The sequence below is a fragment of the Periplaneta americana genome, chromosome 8 (genome assembly GCF_040183065.1).
Source record: "Periplaneta americana isolate PAMFEO1 chromosome 8, P.americana_PAMFEO1_priV1, whole genome shotgun sequence".
In the NCBI taxonomy this organism is placed as follows: Eukaryota; Metazoa; Arthropoda; class Insecta; order Blattodea; family Blattidae; genus Periplaneta; species Periplaneta americana.
The window spans coordinates 172,940,477-172,958,613 of record NC_091124.1 but is presented as its reverse complement, the minus strand read 5'-3'; the positions used below and the strand labels follow the sequence as shown (position 1 = coordinate 172,958,613).

Sequence of the window (18,137 nt, the reverse complement as noted above, 5' to 3'; positions counted from 1 at the left end):
GGTATCCATTGGAATACAATTCTATTATTGAGTGATAATAATTGAGAGAGCATTTTAGATATTTCTGCTGTTTGAGATGAAGGTGTGTGTTTAGAGACTATTGATAGAATAGTTGCTTTGGAGTCTGACAGTATAACTGCATTCCTAAATTTATTGATGTGGCACAGAAGATTCCTGAGACATTCACTTATTGCAATGATTTCACCATCAAAACTTGTTGTTCCATATCCAAGAGATCTATAAAGTGAGAAGAGACAGCACATAACACCTGCACCGGCACCTTGTTCTCTGGAGATCAAGGATCCATCGGTGTATAAATGAAGCCAGTTTTGTGGAGGGTACCTAATATTAATTGTCTCTAAAGACAATTGTTTCAGTATTTCAGTGTTTACTTCTGATTTCAGTATTTCTTCTGTTAAATTTAGATTATATTTAACACTCTAAAGTAGCAGGGAATGAAACAGGTGGAAGTAGCAGCGATTATCGCTGTGAGTCAAAGTGATGTCTCTAGAATCTGGAACAAGTGTCTAGCGACAGAATCAGATGAGGATCGTCACAGAAGTGGCCACGGAATAAATCATCAGGTGTACAGGACCGATATCTGGTATAACAGCAAGCAGAAACCCTCAAATGCTACACGTCTATGGCGGCAGTTCCAAACAGCGACAGGAGTGCAGGTGTCAACACAAATGATACGAAATAGGCTTCATGAGCAGGGATTACATGCGAGAAGACCTCTCAAGGCTCCTCCTCTAAATTGGATCAGCAAAGGAGCTCGTGTCGCATGGGCAAGAAACTACTCTTTAGGACTAGGGAGCAGTGGGATACAACTCTCTTTTCTGATGAGACCCGTATCAGTCTTCACCCTAACAATACTGATATTCGAATAATTTCAAGGGAAAAATTGTTCGGGGGCCGGGTATCGATCCCGGGACTTCTCGTTGAACGTACCAGCGCTCTTTCCAACTGAGCAGTTGGAACAGTTGGAAAGAGCGCTGGTATGTTCAACCAGAGGTCCCGGGATCGATACCCGGCCCCGGAACAATTTTTTCCTTGAAATTATTCAAATCTGCTTTACAGGGAGCCTTACCTGAAAGACTAGATTTGCATGAATACTGATATTCGTGTGTGGAGGCAACGTGGACAACGTCTACACCCTAACTGTATCGTAGATCGCCACCCTTATCAAGGCGGTTCAGTCATGTTTTGGGATGGAATCATGTATGGCTGCAGGACACCCCTTGTGCCAATACATGGACAGATGACTGGTGTGAAATATCGGAACGACATCCTTGCACGCATTTTGGCTCCATTTGGTGAATATATTGGAGTGGGCTTCACGCTGATGGACGACAATGCACGACCCCATGGTCACAATCTTGTGAACACCTTCCTAGTGGAGTACAGAATCAATCGGATGGATTGGATTCCATATTCCCCAGATCTCAACTGCATTGAGAATGTATGGGCCATGCTAAAACGAACGATTTGCAGTCGTCTGTCCCACCACAGACCTTACAGGACATCATAGCGGCCGCTGTGGAGGAATGGGACAATATCCCACAGGCTTACCTGGACAATTAGGTAAGAAGTATGCCTAACTGCATTCAAAAGTGTCTCCAATTAAGACGAGGGCCAACTGGTTCATAAACAATGTTGTATGCACGATGACAGTAACACTAGAATGTTTTTAAGGTTGTGGTTTTTGTTTTTCTTTGTGTTTATCAAGTGGAAATGTGTTTATCTTCTTGAGTTTTGTTTTCTTATCACTGTACCTGACAGAACACAATCACCTCTGTTTCCTATTATGTCCTGTATTGACAATTAAGCAATATGCAACATTTATTTTGACCACTGTGTAAATGTATGTAAAAGGGAAACAAATAACTTACTTTAGGCTAATAAAACTAATTGATAATACTTTTAGTACAAAAAAGAAAAAGTTCCAATAGTTAGTAAGTCTCAGAAATTAGTAGTTGTATGATTGGCATAGTAGTGTCCCATGATGCAATCAGCGAATAAAAACAGGCATGAAAACCAATATGGCAGATAATACTGTACTATGTTGTTCTAGTAACGGTGGTGAAGAAAAATACATATTAATGAAATTATGGTTGAACTAAGTGCATTTCGACTGGTTAAAATTCTAGCAGAATGTTTTACAATCCATCTTGACATTTAAGTTTACTTCCTTTTTATGTTATTTTAGGAGAAAATTTTCGCTCCGGCACTATAAGGAACTGAACCCAGGTCTACAGCTCTACGTGCTGAAATTGCTGGGTAACTTTCGGTGCTGGACCCCAGACTCATTTCACCGGCATTATCACCTTCATTTCTTTCAGACGCTAAATAACCTAGATGTTGATAAAGCATCGTAAAATAACCCAATAAAATAAATCTACGTGCTGAATGCTCTTACCAACTGAGCTATGCTGGGGACCATCCAGAGTACTGCTCGAACTCTCCTTTATTCCCCTCTGCCCTTACTTTATGTTTTTATGACATGTCATAGTATGTCTTTAAACATCATTACACAGAAGCGCACTTATACAGGGTGGTTACAAAATCCCGTTACCCCCTACCAGTATCTATGTTATACATGTTTTTGTAGTTAAATGGCAAGTTGTAGCTGATTTAAGTGAACACCATATTTTAACGTTTTAGTGGCTACTTCGTTCACACACAACCCCCAGAATGTCTGGAGGACCACACCTGCTGTTGGTCGATGGAACTTTGTGCATCATAATCGACAGTTAATTCCCGATTTACCACGAAAATCGTCTGTAGCTCCATTTAGATTGGCAACAGGCCATGATTGTTTGGCCAAACACCTGCATAGAATTGGAATATATCAGTCCCCTAACTGCCCATTGTGCAACTCAAACCAAGAAATGGATTCGGAACACCTCAAAAACTGTGCTTCAGTGGCTGACCATGATAATATCTTTGAAAAATATTGGAGTGCAAGAGGTCAAATGACTTTATTGTCAAACGCCTGGCATTAGAAAACAACAACAATATGTTTTTGTAGTCTTATGATGTTTATTGGTATGTCTAATGTGTGTTTGAGATAATTAATACTCAACATGGCCGATACAAGTAATTACACCATTTAAGAGTTCATTATGGCAAGCAGTTGGGTTCACCCATATCATGGTATGGAGAGGATTCTGCTCCACCTCTTCATAAAAGTATGGATTGTTCTTACACCAAAACACCACATTCCGGGACCGAGAGCTTCAGTATATGACGCACTCGTCACCAAATATCACCTTACTCTGCTTTGGGGTGGTGTCAAATGTCAGAAGAGCTGCACATGCATCCATCCTTTGCGCTAAGTCAGTATCCGATAATTCGTTCACACACATTGGTCGGTATGGGTGTAATTTTAGGTCTGTTTTTATGTGCTTGAGCCTGACGTCTGATTTGCCGTTGGAAGTCTCTACGCACCTCTTCTATCATCTTTCTAGTTCGTGACCTGTCATGAACCCAACTGCTTGCCATAATGTGATCTTCAATGGTGTAATCACGTGTATCGGTCATGTTGGATATTAATTATCTGAAACACATTAGACATACTATATCTGCTTTGGTTTATCTTGTTTCAGTAGCAATAAAACCAAGTCCCTTCAAATGAGGGTGGAGATTATAGGAGGGTTGTAAATTTTCAGGATTCCTTTCAAAACCTTGTTATTGTACAGGCTGCCGGAACTCAGTTTCTTGAAAGACAAGATCAGTGACGGAACTACACAGTACGAAGAGAGATATTTTGTTATTTTATTTTGTGCTACAGAAGGTATCAACTAGTCCCTTCCGCCACTGGATGGATGGACGGCATCGCTTCACTCCCCCATTGCCATAACAACACAGACGAAGTAAGACATATCTCCTTTCTCTCTCTCTTTTCACAGTGAGACAAGATTCATCACACAGGCCTTAATAAACATCATAAGACTATAAAAACATATATAACGTAGATATTGGTAGGGGGTTGAATGAACTGAATTTAACGGAGGGGGGCACTATGACCCAGCACTGCGACCTGTTAAGGTCTATTGTGCTAACCCTCTGGTGAATCATTCCCAAACCCACACCTGCTGACACACTAAGGTTCTCTGTGTACCCAGGTTTCGAGCAGGCAGCCCCATTCGTCCCTAGGCCAGCATCCTCCATGCATCGCCAGCCAGCGTTCAGGGAATGCTACGGAATGATAACGAAATGGTGACGGAATGATGTAAATGCCTAATATGGGGAAAAACGGGAGAACCCAGTGAAAAAATCCCAGATCTGACCAGGAATCGAACCCGGGCCACCTCCATGAGTCTGAAGGTCTGACCATTCAGCCACCGCAGAGGGTGCTGGTGGAGGGTAACGGGACTTTGTAACCACCCTGTATATTAAATTACTTTGATGGCCAGAGTATTCCAACAGTTTGCCTATTGTTTAGCGGTTTACATTGCTGTATGACTGAATATTTTTATTAGTTATATGATATTTTATATCATAGAGATTTTCTCCTAATAGTACATTATGCAACAAGCCTATAATGGTAGTAATTAAGACGCAAGCACGTTTGTTTATGAAACGAGCGCAAGCGAGTTTCATAATTTTCATACAAGCATCTTAATTACAATTATAGGCAAGTTTCATACGATTTTTTATACTCGACCACATTTCTAACTTGAAATTATTCATAAGTTTTCATGATATGGTTTTGTAAGTGACGAACGGAACTGACCTGAATTGTGAGATGTGCGCAGGCGCGAAAGTATTGATTTTTTCCGAGGAACAGATGTTCACATTGACCTTGCTAGGCCATAAGAACCTACAGAGATAACATTGAAATTAAATTAGACATTGAAAAACGAGATGACAAATTGAATTTATTTGAATATTATTTACAATTGACGCTAATTATTATAGTAACAGAACATAACCTTCTGCGACAGTATTGGATTTCCAGCCTCTGTGACTTTTCGCTAATTCTCTTTCGATTGCATATCCGAGAATAATCGATACTTGCGGTTTTATAACGGTAGAAAGCTGACCTGTCATTGGCTGAACAGTTGTAACCTGAGTCGTCATTGGCTGAAAGACCTGACCTTTAATGAGTAGGTGTACTTTAATGACATGCATTAAAGGTCTGCTACAAGGTGTATAATTACTACATTTCGGCATGGTCGAGCATAAAATATATTATATTATAGAAAACTGGGTGAAACACTGGGACACAAAGTTTACCAAAAATTTACATCATCCTTCTAACAAACTGACAGCTCTCGACAATAATAAGGCAACAGCAATATGTGATGAGAACAGTATTAATTCCGAAATTCAATTTCTGAAAAAGTTCTTCGTGAAGATGGCTACTCAAGTTACGAAATTAATAGGGCGATAAGATGTGAAAAAAGAAAACTAGGCTTATAGAAAATCTAAGTCTGACAATAATTCTGTAGGCCTATATCGAAACAGCCACAAATCAGATTAGTAGAAAATGAGCCAAAGCCAACACAAAAAGGTGACGAGGGATTTTGAAGTTTCTTGTTTTTATAGGCGCCAGCATGATGTGTGTTTAATTCCATTCAATGAAAAAAATCAGAAATTTAAAATGAGAAAGTTTTTGTGGCATGTGATATGTGCCATGTTAGTGAAATTGAAGTTGGAGAACATCAATTTGTCATGTCAACTGAAAGTGACGCGGAATGACTCTCATAGTTATGTTATGTTCCAGGACATGGTGGAATATCCAAAAGTCTACTTTCTGTATTTGAAGTTTATTCTATACTGAAAGTTTTCTACATAAATTTCGTTATGAATGTAATCTTCTCTCTCTTACTTACCAGCTGTATTTCAAAAGTTAGGCAAGGTGATTTTTTGTTGGTCAGTTTGATTTTTACTGATTTAGCTCCATTAGAAACTCTAAGCGAATTTAAAGATTTTGCCATCACATCTGCAATAAAAATATCTTTTATTATTTCAAACACTTTTAAAATGTGAGAAACAATAAGCGCAAGTTTCCTAGTACCTGATACTCGTTACATAAGTAGTTAAGTCAGCCATTGTTGTATATTCATAAAATACATATATTTTCCCTGGACCAAAAATATATTACAAACTGACTAAAATCACATCATAAATATGGAACTAAAAGATCCGATTTTATACGACTAGAGGAACCAAAGTGTTTCACAAGCACAGCTCTTAGCCATGGTACCTACTTTGGTCCAAGGTTATATAATAAAATAATTGAAAAATACCCAAATTTGGAAAATTTTAGTATCAGAAATTTAAAAAATAGCGTTAGGAATTTAATTGTTAAAGAATATATGTTGATTTAATATATGTGTATATATTTGTACGATTTAAATTGTTAAAATAGAAATTCTATTTTTAAAGTTAATTTATTCTTATAATTTTTTTTCTTGACCCACTTTGTGTCAAATAATTATCTTTGTTTGTGTTAAGTATATGTTTAGATAACTCCATGAGCACGAGTTTTTACTCCTTCAGGGAAGAATTAAGACTGTATTTTTGTACATGTTATTTTACTAACAATAAACAATAAACAAACAATAAACATCTAATAACAAACTATTAAAATTCTTTTCAGAAAGGAACCACTGTGTAAACACAAAAACAACTTACGTAATGAGTACCTATGGGGGTACTAGGAAACTACCGAATAAGCACTCAAATAGATCATTTGAAACGGAAATGCTAAGTCTATACTCTAATCTCAAAACTGGTTAAGAATTTTCAGACACACTCCCACCACATTGGAAAATTGTTTCCATCTTTGTGTTGCAACATTTAATGCTTTACTACAAGAAGTCAATTTACACATTTTGGTACAAAATAATAATAATAATAATAATAATAATAATAATAATAATAATAATAATAATAATAATAATAATAATAATCTTCTTCCCTTCAAGTATTAGGCCAAATGGCCTGTTACGATCTCACAGTTGAATTTTCAATCCACCACTTCTTTGGACGAACGAGAGATTTCTTCCCGTTTGGACGATAGTGGAGGATGACTTTTGGGATTTTATCTCTATGCATGCGATGCAGATGATTTATCCAGTTGTTCTGATAATGTTTTACGTGATTAATTACAGGTTCTAGTTGTAATTCTTTCATTACATTTTCATTGCGTTTGTGATCCCATTTCGTATATCCCGCTGTATATATCATAAATTTAATTTCATTAGCCATTATTCTGTTTCGTCTTTCTTCCTCAATGTCCATGCCTCACTTCCGTAGCAAAGTACAGGTCTCGCCAAGGTCTTGTAAAGGCGAATTCGAGTATGCCTTTGTACTAGGGAAGGTTTCATAATGGTGTTAATTATTCCCATTGTTTTGGTGTATTTAGAAATTTTCTGTGAAATGTCTACTTCATTGAAAAAAGATAATGTGTATCCGAGATATGTAAAATAATTTATCCTTTCTAATATTTTTTAATCTAAACATATTTTGCTAGGCACAGGGTATTTTCCGCAGAAGGCCATACTTTTAGTTTTTTGTTTATTGATTTTCATATCATATTAATTCCAATTTTGTTAAAATTAAAAACTGAACGTTGTAATTCATCTTCTGAGGATGCCACCAGAGCTAAATCGTCTGCAAAAAGTAATGAATCTAGTTGTAAATGTCTATTGAGTTGTATATATCCATGAGGCAATGGTTTCCATCCTCTAATTATATGATTCAAAATGTGTCTTGGCTCGCTGTATGCCGTCATGTGGCTAGCTGATGAGCCTAGAGAATTCAATCTTCCTACACTTCCGCAGCTCAGGTGTATAATCTAAGAGGCAGAGAAGTTGGCTAGCAAGTACGGCGTTCATTCTGAAGAGTACGTGCCGATACGTACGGTAACGCCGGTAGTGGCAGGAATGTGAACTGTTTGGAAATACGTACTGTCGAGATATGGGGAGAGAGTTAAGACGATTACTTACGTATTTGTTGACATTACTAACTTCGACGGTCAACATGGACACGGAGCATTTGATTTGTGTTGTGGAATGTTACCGTACGTAACCGATGATAACAAATACCCTGCGTACGACTTGCCGGCGCAAAACACAGTTCGAAAGAGGTTATGGTAGCACACAGACCGTACAGACCGCCATCTGTTGCTACGACGTTCAAGTTATACCGTACACGTTCTCAAGTTCAGATTGAAGAACGCCTTAAATAATAGGCAACTTCTCTAACATATAAGCTGAAACTCGCTTCAAATCGGTGACCCAACAACAGTGACGTCATGACACACTTTGAAATGAACACCCAGTATAACAAATAGCACTGTGAAAGGTCGCAACCTTGTCTTATTAATAATAATAAAATTATAATAATAATAATAATAATAATAATAATAATAATAATAACAACACAGTAAGGGTGGATTTAGGCCTACAGCTGTATTTTTGAAAGAATGTCAAAAACCATAATATTGGTAAACCACAAGATATGTCAAGTAACTTTCTTCTTTCTACTTTTTTTTTGTAAGAGAATATTTTCACACTAAAATTTTATAGAAAGGGAACATAAAGCAGCACATAAGCAATGACAGAGTTAGGACCTATTTCAGTAAAAGTGATTGTAATGGAAGCACAACATTGTCTAATACCCGATGGAATTTTACCTCTAGACTTATCCATACGTCAGTCAGTCAGTGAGAACAGAGAAGCATTGATAATGTTCTTTGAACATGTTAAGGAAAGTGGAAACTTCGATCTTATAACTGCAATGACCGCAAATAGATTTTCTAGCTTCCTCAAGGATTTCCAGAACATATTTTTTATAAAGATTCTATCTAACCTAATTACTTGCTTTTTCAGATGTTTATTATACTCGAGTCAAAAAATGTTGATATTTTGTATGCCAGTATAGAATTGCAGAATTTCAACAGCAGCTGCAAAAAGAAAGAGAGAATTTCGAAGCAGTGTGGTCTTCTATTCATGATACTGTGGAAGATGAAGAGGTGATTGAAGTAAAAAGAGGAGATTGAACACTGAGCCACAGCGAGATTATTTCAAGCGACTTTATTTCGAAATCATTGATAGTGTTAGCAACCAGTTAACAATTAGATTTGCATGATTTGAAAAGCTACAATATTCTAATTTGATAAATCCAACAAAAATGGCCCACTTCAATAAAAGAGAAAACCTCCCCAATGATTTATTAAATAGACTGCAAAATATTTATGGCAGTGCTTTTAATGTAAGCAAACTCCAGAATGAACTTCACTTATGGTACCTATGCTTCTAATAAAGAGATGGACAAAACGCCAATTCAAATTGTAAATTATCTATTGGACATGAATTTAATGAGTGGATTTATTGGCATTCATACAGTCCTCTCTGTAGATTAAAAACTCAAAAAAGTTTCATATCCGTTGTTCAAGAATTAAAACAGAAAATCAATATCCCGAATTTAAAAGAAAACTTACAAATTAAACCAAACCCTTTAACTCTATTAAATATAGAATATAATCTATATTTAACAGAAGAAATACTGAAATCAGAAGTAAACACTGAAATAATGAAACATTTATCTTTAGAGACAATTAATATTAGGTACCCTCCACAAAACTAGCTTCATTTATACACCGACGGATCCTTGATCTCCAGAGAACAAGGTGCCGGTGCAGGTGTTACGTGCTGTCTCTTCTCACTTTATAGATCTCTTGGATATGGAACAACAAGTTTTGACGGAGAAATCACTGCAATAAATGAAAGTCTCAGGAATCTTCTATGCCACATCAATAAATTTAAGAATCCAGTTATATTGTCAGACTCCAAAGCAGCTATTCTATCAATAGTCTCTAAACACACACCTTCATCTCAAACAGCAGAAATAACTAAAATGCTCTCTCAATTAATATCACTCAATAAAAGAATTGTATTCCAATGGATACCATCCCATTGTGGAATCCTGGGAAACGAGAATGCAGATGCTTCAGCAAAGAAGGCAGCACTGCTACTTACAGACCTGTTACTAAATCTACTTATTACTCTGTGAAAAGATTTATTAAATCTACATACTTAGACTTCAACAAACAAAATTTGATAACACAATCCCAAGGGAAAAAATGGAACTCTCTGCATCATAATCCACAGTTAATTCTCGATTTACCACGAAAATCGTCTGTAGCTGCATTTAGATTGGCAACAGGCCATGATTGTTTGGCCAAGCACCTGCATAGAATTGGAATATATCAGTCCCCTAACTGTCCATTGTGCAACTCAAACCAAGAAATGGATTCGGAACACCTCAAAATCTGTGCTTCAGTGACTGGCCATGATAATATCTTTGAAAAATAATGGAGTGCAAGAGGTCAAATGACTTTATTGTCAAACGCCTGGCATTAGAAAACAACAACAATGAGTGGATTTACGGAAATATACAAATTAGCATTGCTGGTCTCAACAATTCCTTGCACTACGTCATCTGCTGAGAGGTCATTCTCATCACTGAAGAGGATCCACACCTCCTGCCGCTCCACTCAAACACAGAACCGGATGACTAACTTAAGCCTGATCTCTATCGGGAAGGCATTTTCTTGCCAGCATACGAGAGGACAAATCCAGGTTCTACGAAGCAGTAATCAAGAAATTCTTGCGGAAGGAAAGGAGAGTGGATTTCGAATTCAAATAACTGTGAGTAATGAGATAGCTTTAGTGCTTCTGGTTTTTAATTAATTATACTTAAATGTTGTTTAGATTTATTTTAATCAATGTTTATTCTGTCAGCTTGATTCAGTTTTACTGATGTTTCAAAATTAGATGAAAATTTACGCTAATTACCTTTATGAATGACTTTCCTATAATTTGTTCACAAAAAAAAAAAAAAATGTGAGGGAATGTGTAAAGGTTAATAGAGCACGGCTTCCTTCAGAAAGAAAATAATGCCAGAAATCTCATGCCATGTTCGTGAAACAATTCCATCTCTGAATAAAGGGTTCCAGGCAAAATTTACTGACCGTTTCTTGACCATGTCAGACATCCAGTCTGTTAGTCATCATGTTTTACATGTAGTCCTCTCACCGAAAAACATCTTGCATCTCACACATGGAAATCAACATTGCCTGACTAATGTAGGAAGATCTTAGCTTAACACAATTATTTATTGAAAGTGCAGAAAACCAACCGTGTATATTTTCTTAACTTAGCGAGTCTCACAATATTCATTTCAGCATGTAAAAAGTGTGTACCTGGCTCAAATTCTAGAAAAATCTCATTTTGCTCTTCTGAGACGCCAGCCATGTTGTACTCGTTAAAGAAGTGTGTTTGTTCCAAAACGCTCCACACCATAGGTTTGCCCACTGTCACATTGCCATCCACAATAATGAAGTACAACATATCCTTTGTGATTCGAACAACACATAGTTTTGCTAGTTTTGCTATGGTGGCAATGATATCTGTAATAAAATAAGTAAATGTTACAGATGTTAATCACATATAATAACAATAACAATAATTTATTTATTTATTTCGAATATTAATGAGCAAAACAACAGCACAAGGCCAATTACAGTTTAGCACAAAATAACAAACAAAACAAAACAGAACAAATGATTATGAGAACGAATGACAGAAAATGACAGTGAGATGAAATACAATCAATATAACAGTCAACATTAATCACTCACCAAATACAATAAATAAATGGCAATATCTAACAAATAATAAAAGATAATAAATAACAAGTAAGGATATATCATGCACAAGTAAAATCAAATCTGATCTTGCAAATTAGCACTTTTAATACACCTGGCTATTGGAGAAAGGGATTTAAATAATTTAGTGAAGAAAATTCTCTGACCACGAAAACCTTTCACGGGAATTCTAAGGTAGATGTTATGTATAAAAGAATCACAATCAATGACCTCATTATTAAAGAAAGCGTAATCAATATCCTGACGTCTCGAATACAGAATGGTACAGTTAAAATATTTACTAGATAGTTCATAATTTAAAGAAGAGGAGTTGGGTACGAATCTGAACGCACAAAGAGAAATGAATTTTCTTTGGCTATTTTCTAGTTTAGCCGAATCAGTAGAAGTAATAGAGTTCCACGCAACAGACGCATATTCTAACTTACACCTTACTAAAGCATAATATAATGTAAGTAGTGTATCAGGAGAGGAAAAGGAATAAGTAATAGACCTAATGAGACCAAGCATTCTTAGTGAATGATTAAATAAATGAAAAACATGGTCATGAAAGTACAATTTAGAATCAAGATATATACCGAGATCCTTAATACAGTCCTTCCTGGTTATGGCGGCATTCGATAGCGAATAGTTGAACTTTAATGTAGTTGTCTTCCTAGAGAAAGAGATAACGCATGTTTTAGAAATATTAATTTTCATACCGTTATGATCAGACCAACGTTGAATGGCATGTATATCGTTTTGAAGTAAATGACATTCAGCAAGACTATTAATTTTCCTAAATATTTTTAAATCATCGGCAAAGAGAAGATAATGGGAACAGATGGGCATACAAATGTCATCGATAAAACTCAAGAATAATAACAGACCTAAGGTGGAGCCCTGTGGAACACCACAAAGAATAGTAAAAGGATCAGAGAGAGAGTTTCCCAACCGAACACAAGATTGTCTGTTGGTTAAATAGTTTTCAAACCAGCTAAGATAATTAATGGAAAGTCCTAACTAATCTAATTTACTTATTAAGATTTGATGAGGAACAACATCAAATGCTTTACTGAAATGAAAATAAATGGCATCAATTTGGCCTTGGGATTCAACTGTAGGCATAATAAGATTGAGATAATTGATCAAATTCGTCGTTGTAGATTTGCTTTTAGTAAAGCCATGTTGAGCCGGATTTAATTTAGATTTAACATAAAATGAAACATGTTTGTGAATAATTTTTAAAAAAATTTTTGAAACGTTATTCAGTATTGAAATAGGTCTGTAATTATTAACAGTATGTTTATTACCATTCTTAAATATCGGAATTACAGACACTTCCTTCCATAAAGAAGGATATAATAATAATAATAATAATAATAATAATAATAATAATAATAATAATAATAGCCTATATTTTTATAGGCTATATTATGTGATGCTAGTATTAAAATAAATGTCAAGTAAGAGAAACATTTAAAATAACATAATTGGCCTTGTTGTGATTGAAGTAAATAAAGTTTTGCTACACTATTTTATTTTATTATACAGCTACTGTTTAAATTAGGATTAAAACTTCCTCTACCTGTAAGAAGTCTGTGATGTCCGTCGCGCTGACCACAGTACCCCATCCTTCCAAACTCTAAACTGGCTATGGCTTAACGAACGTATAAATTTTCATTCTCTGTTCTCCTTTTCCAAGTCCTTCACACTTCTACTCCTACCTACCTTGCCTCCCATTTCAGTTACTTGTCATCATATCATAACCTCTTCACATGCACGCAAAATAGCTGCATACTAGCCATACCAACACCTAAGACATCATCGTATTCATCATCATACACAATCTCACTCTCACACTTGTGCAATACCCTACCCAGTGACATCAGAGACTGTCAAAAGCAAACTTATTAAGCATTTTCTTACTGCGTAGAGTAGGTTTAATTTTTACTTAATCAATAAAAGAAAGGCTTCTCTCTTCGTAACTTTTACAATAAACTGTCTAGCTTTTATTAATCAGTTAATCTTTTAGTACTTTGATTTTTATTGTATTTGTAAATTTAATATTGATTGTAATTATAATTGTAATTGTATTCTTAATATTGTAGTTGTAATCCCCTGGTAGAGGGGAAGAGAAGGCCTGATGGCCTTATCTCTACCAGGTTAAATAAATAAATAAGAAGTGAGATTATTTAGACTGACCATAACACTAGGCCTAGGCCTACATAATGATTTATAGGTCTAATTATATACTGGCAGCCTACAAAAGGTTTTTTAAATTGCAGTGTTAACACTAGTTTAAATATAATATTTTTCCATTTGGTTCACAGATCTCTTTTCTTCCTTGTGCGGAATCATTTATGCGTACGTCCCATGTACTTATTCGTGAGAAGTATGCCAATATTCGTAACTAAGCCTACCAATTTATTACGAAGAAGAAGTAAAGCAAAATATATATTTACGAAGGCTAAACTAGTGCATCTGCCCGTTTTTTGCTGTCAGTTTTCCTTTGGTAACGCTATTGTAAAGATTTAACAAACAAAAAATAGTAGATAGCCTATATGATGGAATTATTCCGGGTAAGATTATCATTTTTATAATGATTTAGGTTATGTCAGCTTAGAAGACATCAAGCCCCTCAATCGCTGTGCAAAGACTGGTAACTTTTTCTTGTCAGTGAGGAGTTACTGTAATGGCAGATGTAGGCCTATAAACGAAGTGTTTTTTTCATTACTATCATTTGTTGTTTCACTATTTTTGAGTGCTTATTCCATTAATACATTACATCGTATCGTGTATTTTATATCCCTATGTTTCCTTCTTTCACTAGAAAGTTAGAAACAACATACTCACCTCCATTAAGACGCACCTCTTACTTCAAACGTAATTTACTATTTTCCAACAATTTTTCTTTCTCTATATAGGCCTATATATTTATAAAAATCTTACATTTTCAATTCCATTTCCACAAAAAATCTCTTACAAATTCAACGATTTTCACTTCCAAAATCACCAGAATTACCTGTACGCTAGTTTCTCCTTTACGAAGAGCGGTAAAAATAATTATCGTATTTATAACTTCAAAGCCAAGGGGAAAGAATGGAATATGGTTTTGTTTTGCAACCAAATTTGGCCTACTAATATAGTAACATACAGTAGACCGCTCGGTACTAACTTTGCCAAAGTACTATAAACATGGCAAGGATTCGAATCGAAGTTACACCATTATTTCCTTACAGAATTCTGTAATTAAAATAATAAACCCCAAAATTATATGACCTCTTATACTTCTAAATGACATCCACTGTTTATTCTTGACAGCGAAAGAAGTGGTACTTGGAATTCACAACGAAAAGTATGGTAAAAAAATTCGTAAGCGTGAAGATGCGCATTCGACAAACGCAGACAAATATGCTCTTTTTAATATTTTAAGATATAATTGTCAGTGAGGAATCCGTATACTGAAATTTCCCCCCCCCCCCAAAAGTTAAAGAACTGCAAAAAGCAAGGGCTAATAACAAATCCTAACCTAAATTACTTTAAAAAAGTTGCACCACGGTTGTTAGGATCAAGTCATTTTGTGAAATGGTCTACATAGGCCAACTTGCTATATTCACACTTACTTGAAAATTGTTTCATGCACAAAAGCTCTGTCATTTTTCCCCTAAACTTCATTATTGAACTTGATTTATTACAGTTACTTCTACTAGTTTCAGAAAATCCGCCATAATATTGCCTGCTACTGTTTCAGTGTTGCCAGGTTTTCACGAAAGAAAATCCCTCAGATAGGTTGAAAAATCCCTCAAATTTAGGAAAAAATCCCTCTTGGGGTGGTATGGTCTAAACTCCATAATATACATTTTAAAAACGAATTAGAATAATAAATTAGAACAAGATAATGTTCCTAATAAATATCACAGTGCAACAGAGTAGTCACCCTCAGATCGGCATATTATTGATGATCCTGTTCACATTCTTCTTCTCCCTATTCTTCCGCAACCAGTAGCCCAGCTATTTTGTTGTCTCTTGAATCTTGATATATAACTACAACGTCTTTGCTTGAATCCTTGTTGTAGGCTACATATTTTCATTGAATACAGTATTTTCAACATTTCGTCGGTGATTGGATAGTTATAACACTTTTTGTTCATATTGCTTATGTCAAGTTTCACCCGCACGATGACACTGTTTTTTTGATAGTTTATTTCTTTTCTCCGTTTTTATATCACTAATCATTGAAAATATGCTGCATTAGAATGGGGCAAAGAAAGGTAAATTTTGGATAGTTTTACTAAATTTTTTTTAACAAAAATTCAGAATTGAAATTGTGACATTCTTCTCTTCGCTTCCAAAATTCTAGTACAGGCAAATTTAGATAAGCAATTTTCTCTTCAGAAGAAAAGTACCGTAATTGGGTGAAAGGCTCCATTAATTTAATAATGGTTCTTGGCTTACTTTTGTCTTATATTTATCAACTAGTGAAGTAAGTGTGTCACTAGACCTTTTAACAATCTTACTGACACCTAATGCAATTTTTGGATCTAGAAAAGTCAAATTACTTATACCGGTACCGGTAGCATCTTGTTGAAGGGGAAATCTTTTCAAGGACTCATTGAAAGCTACTTGATAGAACTCCAAACATCGTAATTTGAATTTTTACTTCGTCATCAGATGGCTTTCTTGTAAAAACACTGGTAATTCTGGGGACATTTTTCAACTGTAATGCTTTTTTTTATACGAGGGCGTGGAGCTATGTCTTTCTAATTCACTCTTACGGGCCGATACTTCCTTTTTGCAACCAGTGGCGTAGCATCAATGTAAGCTAAAAAGCTTAGCTTCCCCAGTTAATAATAATTTCATAATAAACCTGCAGTTTATGGAGAAAATTATTTATTAATTTTAATAGAATTTATATTTACGCGTTAAATATTGCGATGCGGCAGCTCAGGATGATTTGTGATGCAGCAGTAAACAAGAAGCCTGCACACACCAGCTTCCAAGCAGACCGGTTTCTTCTGTGTAATCCACCCCGCAAATTTTCCATCCCTTTCTAACTAAGCTATCCTAGTCGCAAGGCTCGCAAAGAAGCTAGCTTTAACATTTAAAATAAGTAGTTTGCGAGTTATCCCTTTTCGTCAGTTGTGTTCAGTTGAAGTGTTAGTGTGCATTGTGGCTGATATAATAAATAATGAGCGAAATAACAGTTCCTGACACTAATTTACTTTAATTTTTTTTAGGATAATTGTATTATCAAGACCGACTTACGAACAAAGTGTGATTTAAAAAACAAATGACCGACTCCCTTGCTGTCAATGAAGGACACAACCAAAAGACAGATGCATACTTACTTAATGATACTAATATTGTGATTTTTCTAAATATGACAGGGAGTGAGCTAATGTTATACGTATACGTGTCTATTTGTTAAGAGATATGTGTAAACCGTGAAATCGTATTTTATTACGTATCATTTGAGGTCATGCCTTATTGGTGTTACGATGTTCCAACCAATCTTCGACAGCTGACTTGAAATTGACTACTATTTATTTTAAGACTGTATTTTTGTAATACGTTTTCTCGTATTGCATGAAAGACAACTTGAGTTAGCTTCCCCTGCTCAAAATTTCATGCTACGCCACTGTTTGCAACACAATCATTTTACTTCATAGGCAGCGGCGTAACGTAAGGGCCTGCAATGCAGGCGGGCCCGGGGTTTTAAGGGGCCCGCAAACACCACGCAAAAAAGGAAGAAAGTAAAAAAAAAAAAAAGCCCAGTTAATTGCAGCCTGCATGGAACTGGTCAGATCATTATTCACGATGCACAGTGATCCTTTTGCGCTATCTGGCCGCGCAAAATGATATAAAAACATTAAAGTAACAATTTGTGTATATATTAAGCATATCGACATGATTCGAAGTCAATTTAGGCTTAATATTAACTCTCAATCACAGACGTATAGGTAGGTATTCTATAGGTAACAACACTGTAGAACTTCAGGTCTTCATCACTGCATGTATGAAATATATAAGTAAAATACATGGAAGAAATCAATTACATTATAATTTTTATTTTAATCGCACTCTTAACTTCACACATGATATAAATTTCAATAAAAACACTAGCCTACATGGTTTCCTTTATGTTAAGCAAGTAAGATATTTCACTACAATCAGTAGATAAGTACATTTTCTTTCCATACAGAAAGTAGTGGGTGCCTCAAATTTTAACAAGTTTATCATAACAAAATGCATAATACATTAAAACTTGATACACGTGAGTGCATTCCTATATATTCTCTACAAAAATTAATCTTAGTCCGTTGAATTTACTATAAAAACGAATAATTAAAATTTGTTTGAAGAAACGTTTTGATTACCCAACTAAATTAATTTATTCTGAATTTAATGTATTTAATATTGAACAAATTTATAAATATACTCTGTTAAAATTTGATCATAAAATCGTAGTACT

The 18,137-nt window shown here is 35.3% G+C and overlaps 1 protein-coding gene across 1 annotated transcript in view; it reads right to left on the bottom strand.

The window, feature by feature from the left end:
• Positions 1-15,410, bottom strand: part of Hus1-like (Hus1-like checkpoint clamp component) — a gene marked incomplete in the record, with an annotated part of 34,871 nt that extends 19,461 nt beyond the window's left edge. The window contains 3 exon segments of the mRNA XM_069834057.1: positions 5,841-5,950; positions 11,222-11,428; positions 15,289-15,410. Of these exon segments, the coding sequence (XP_069690158.1) occupies positions 5,841-5,950; positions 11,222-11,428; positions 15,289-15,340 (369 nt within the window).
• Positions 15,411-18,137: the final 2,727 nt, after the last annotated feature.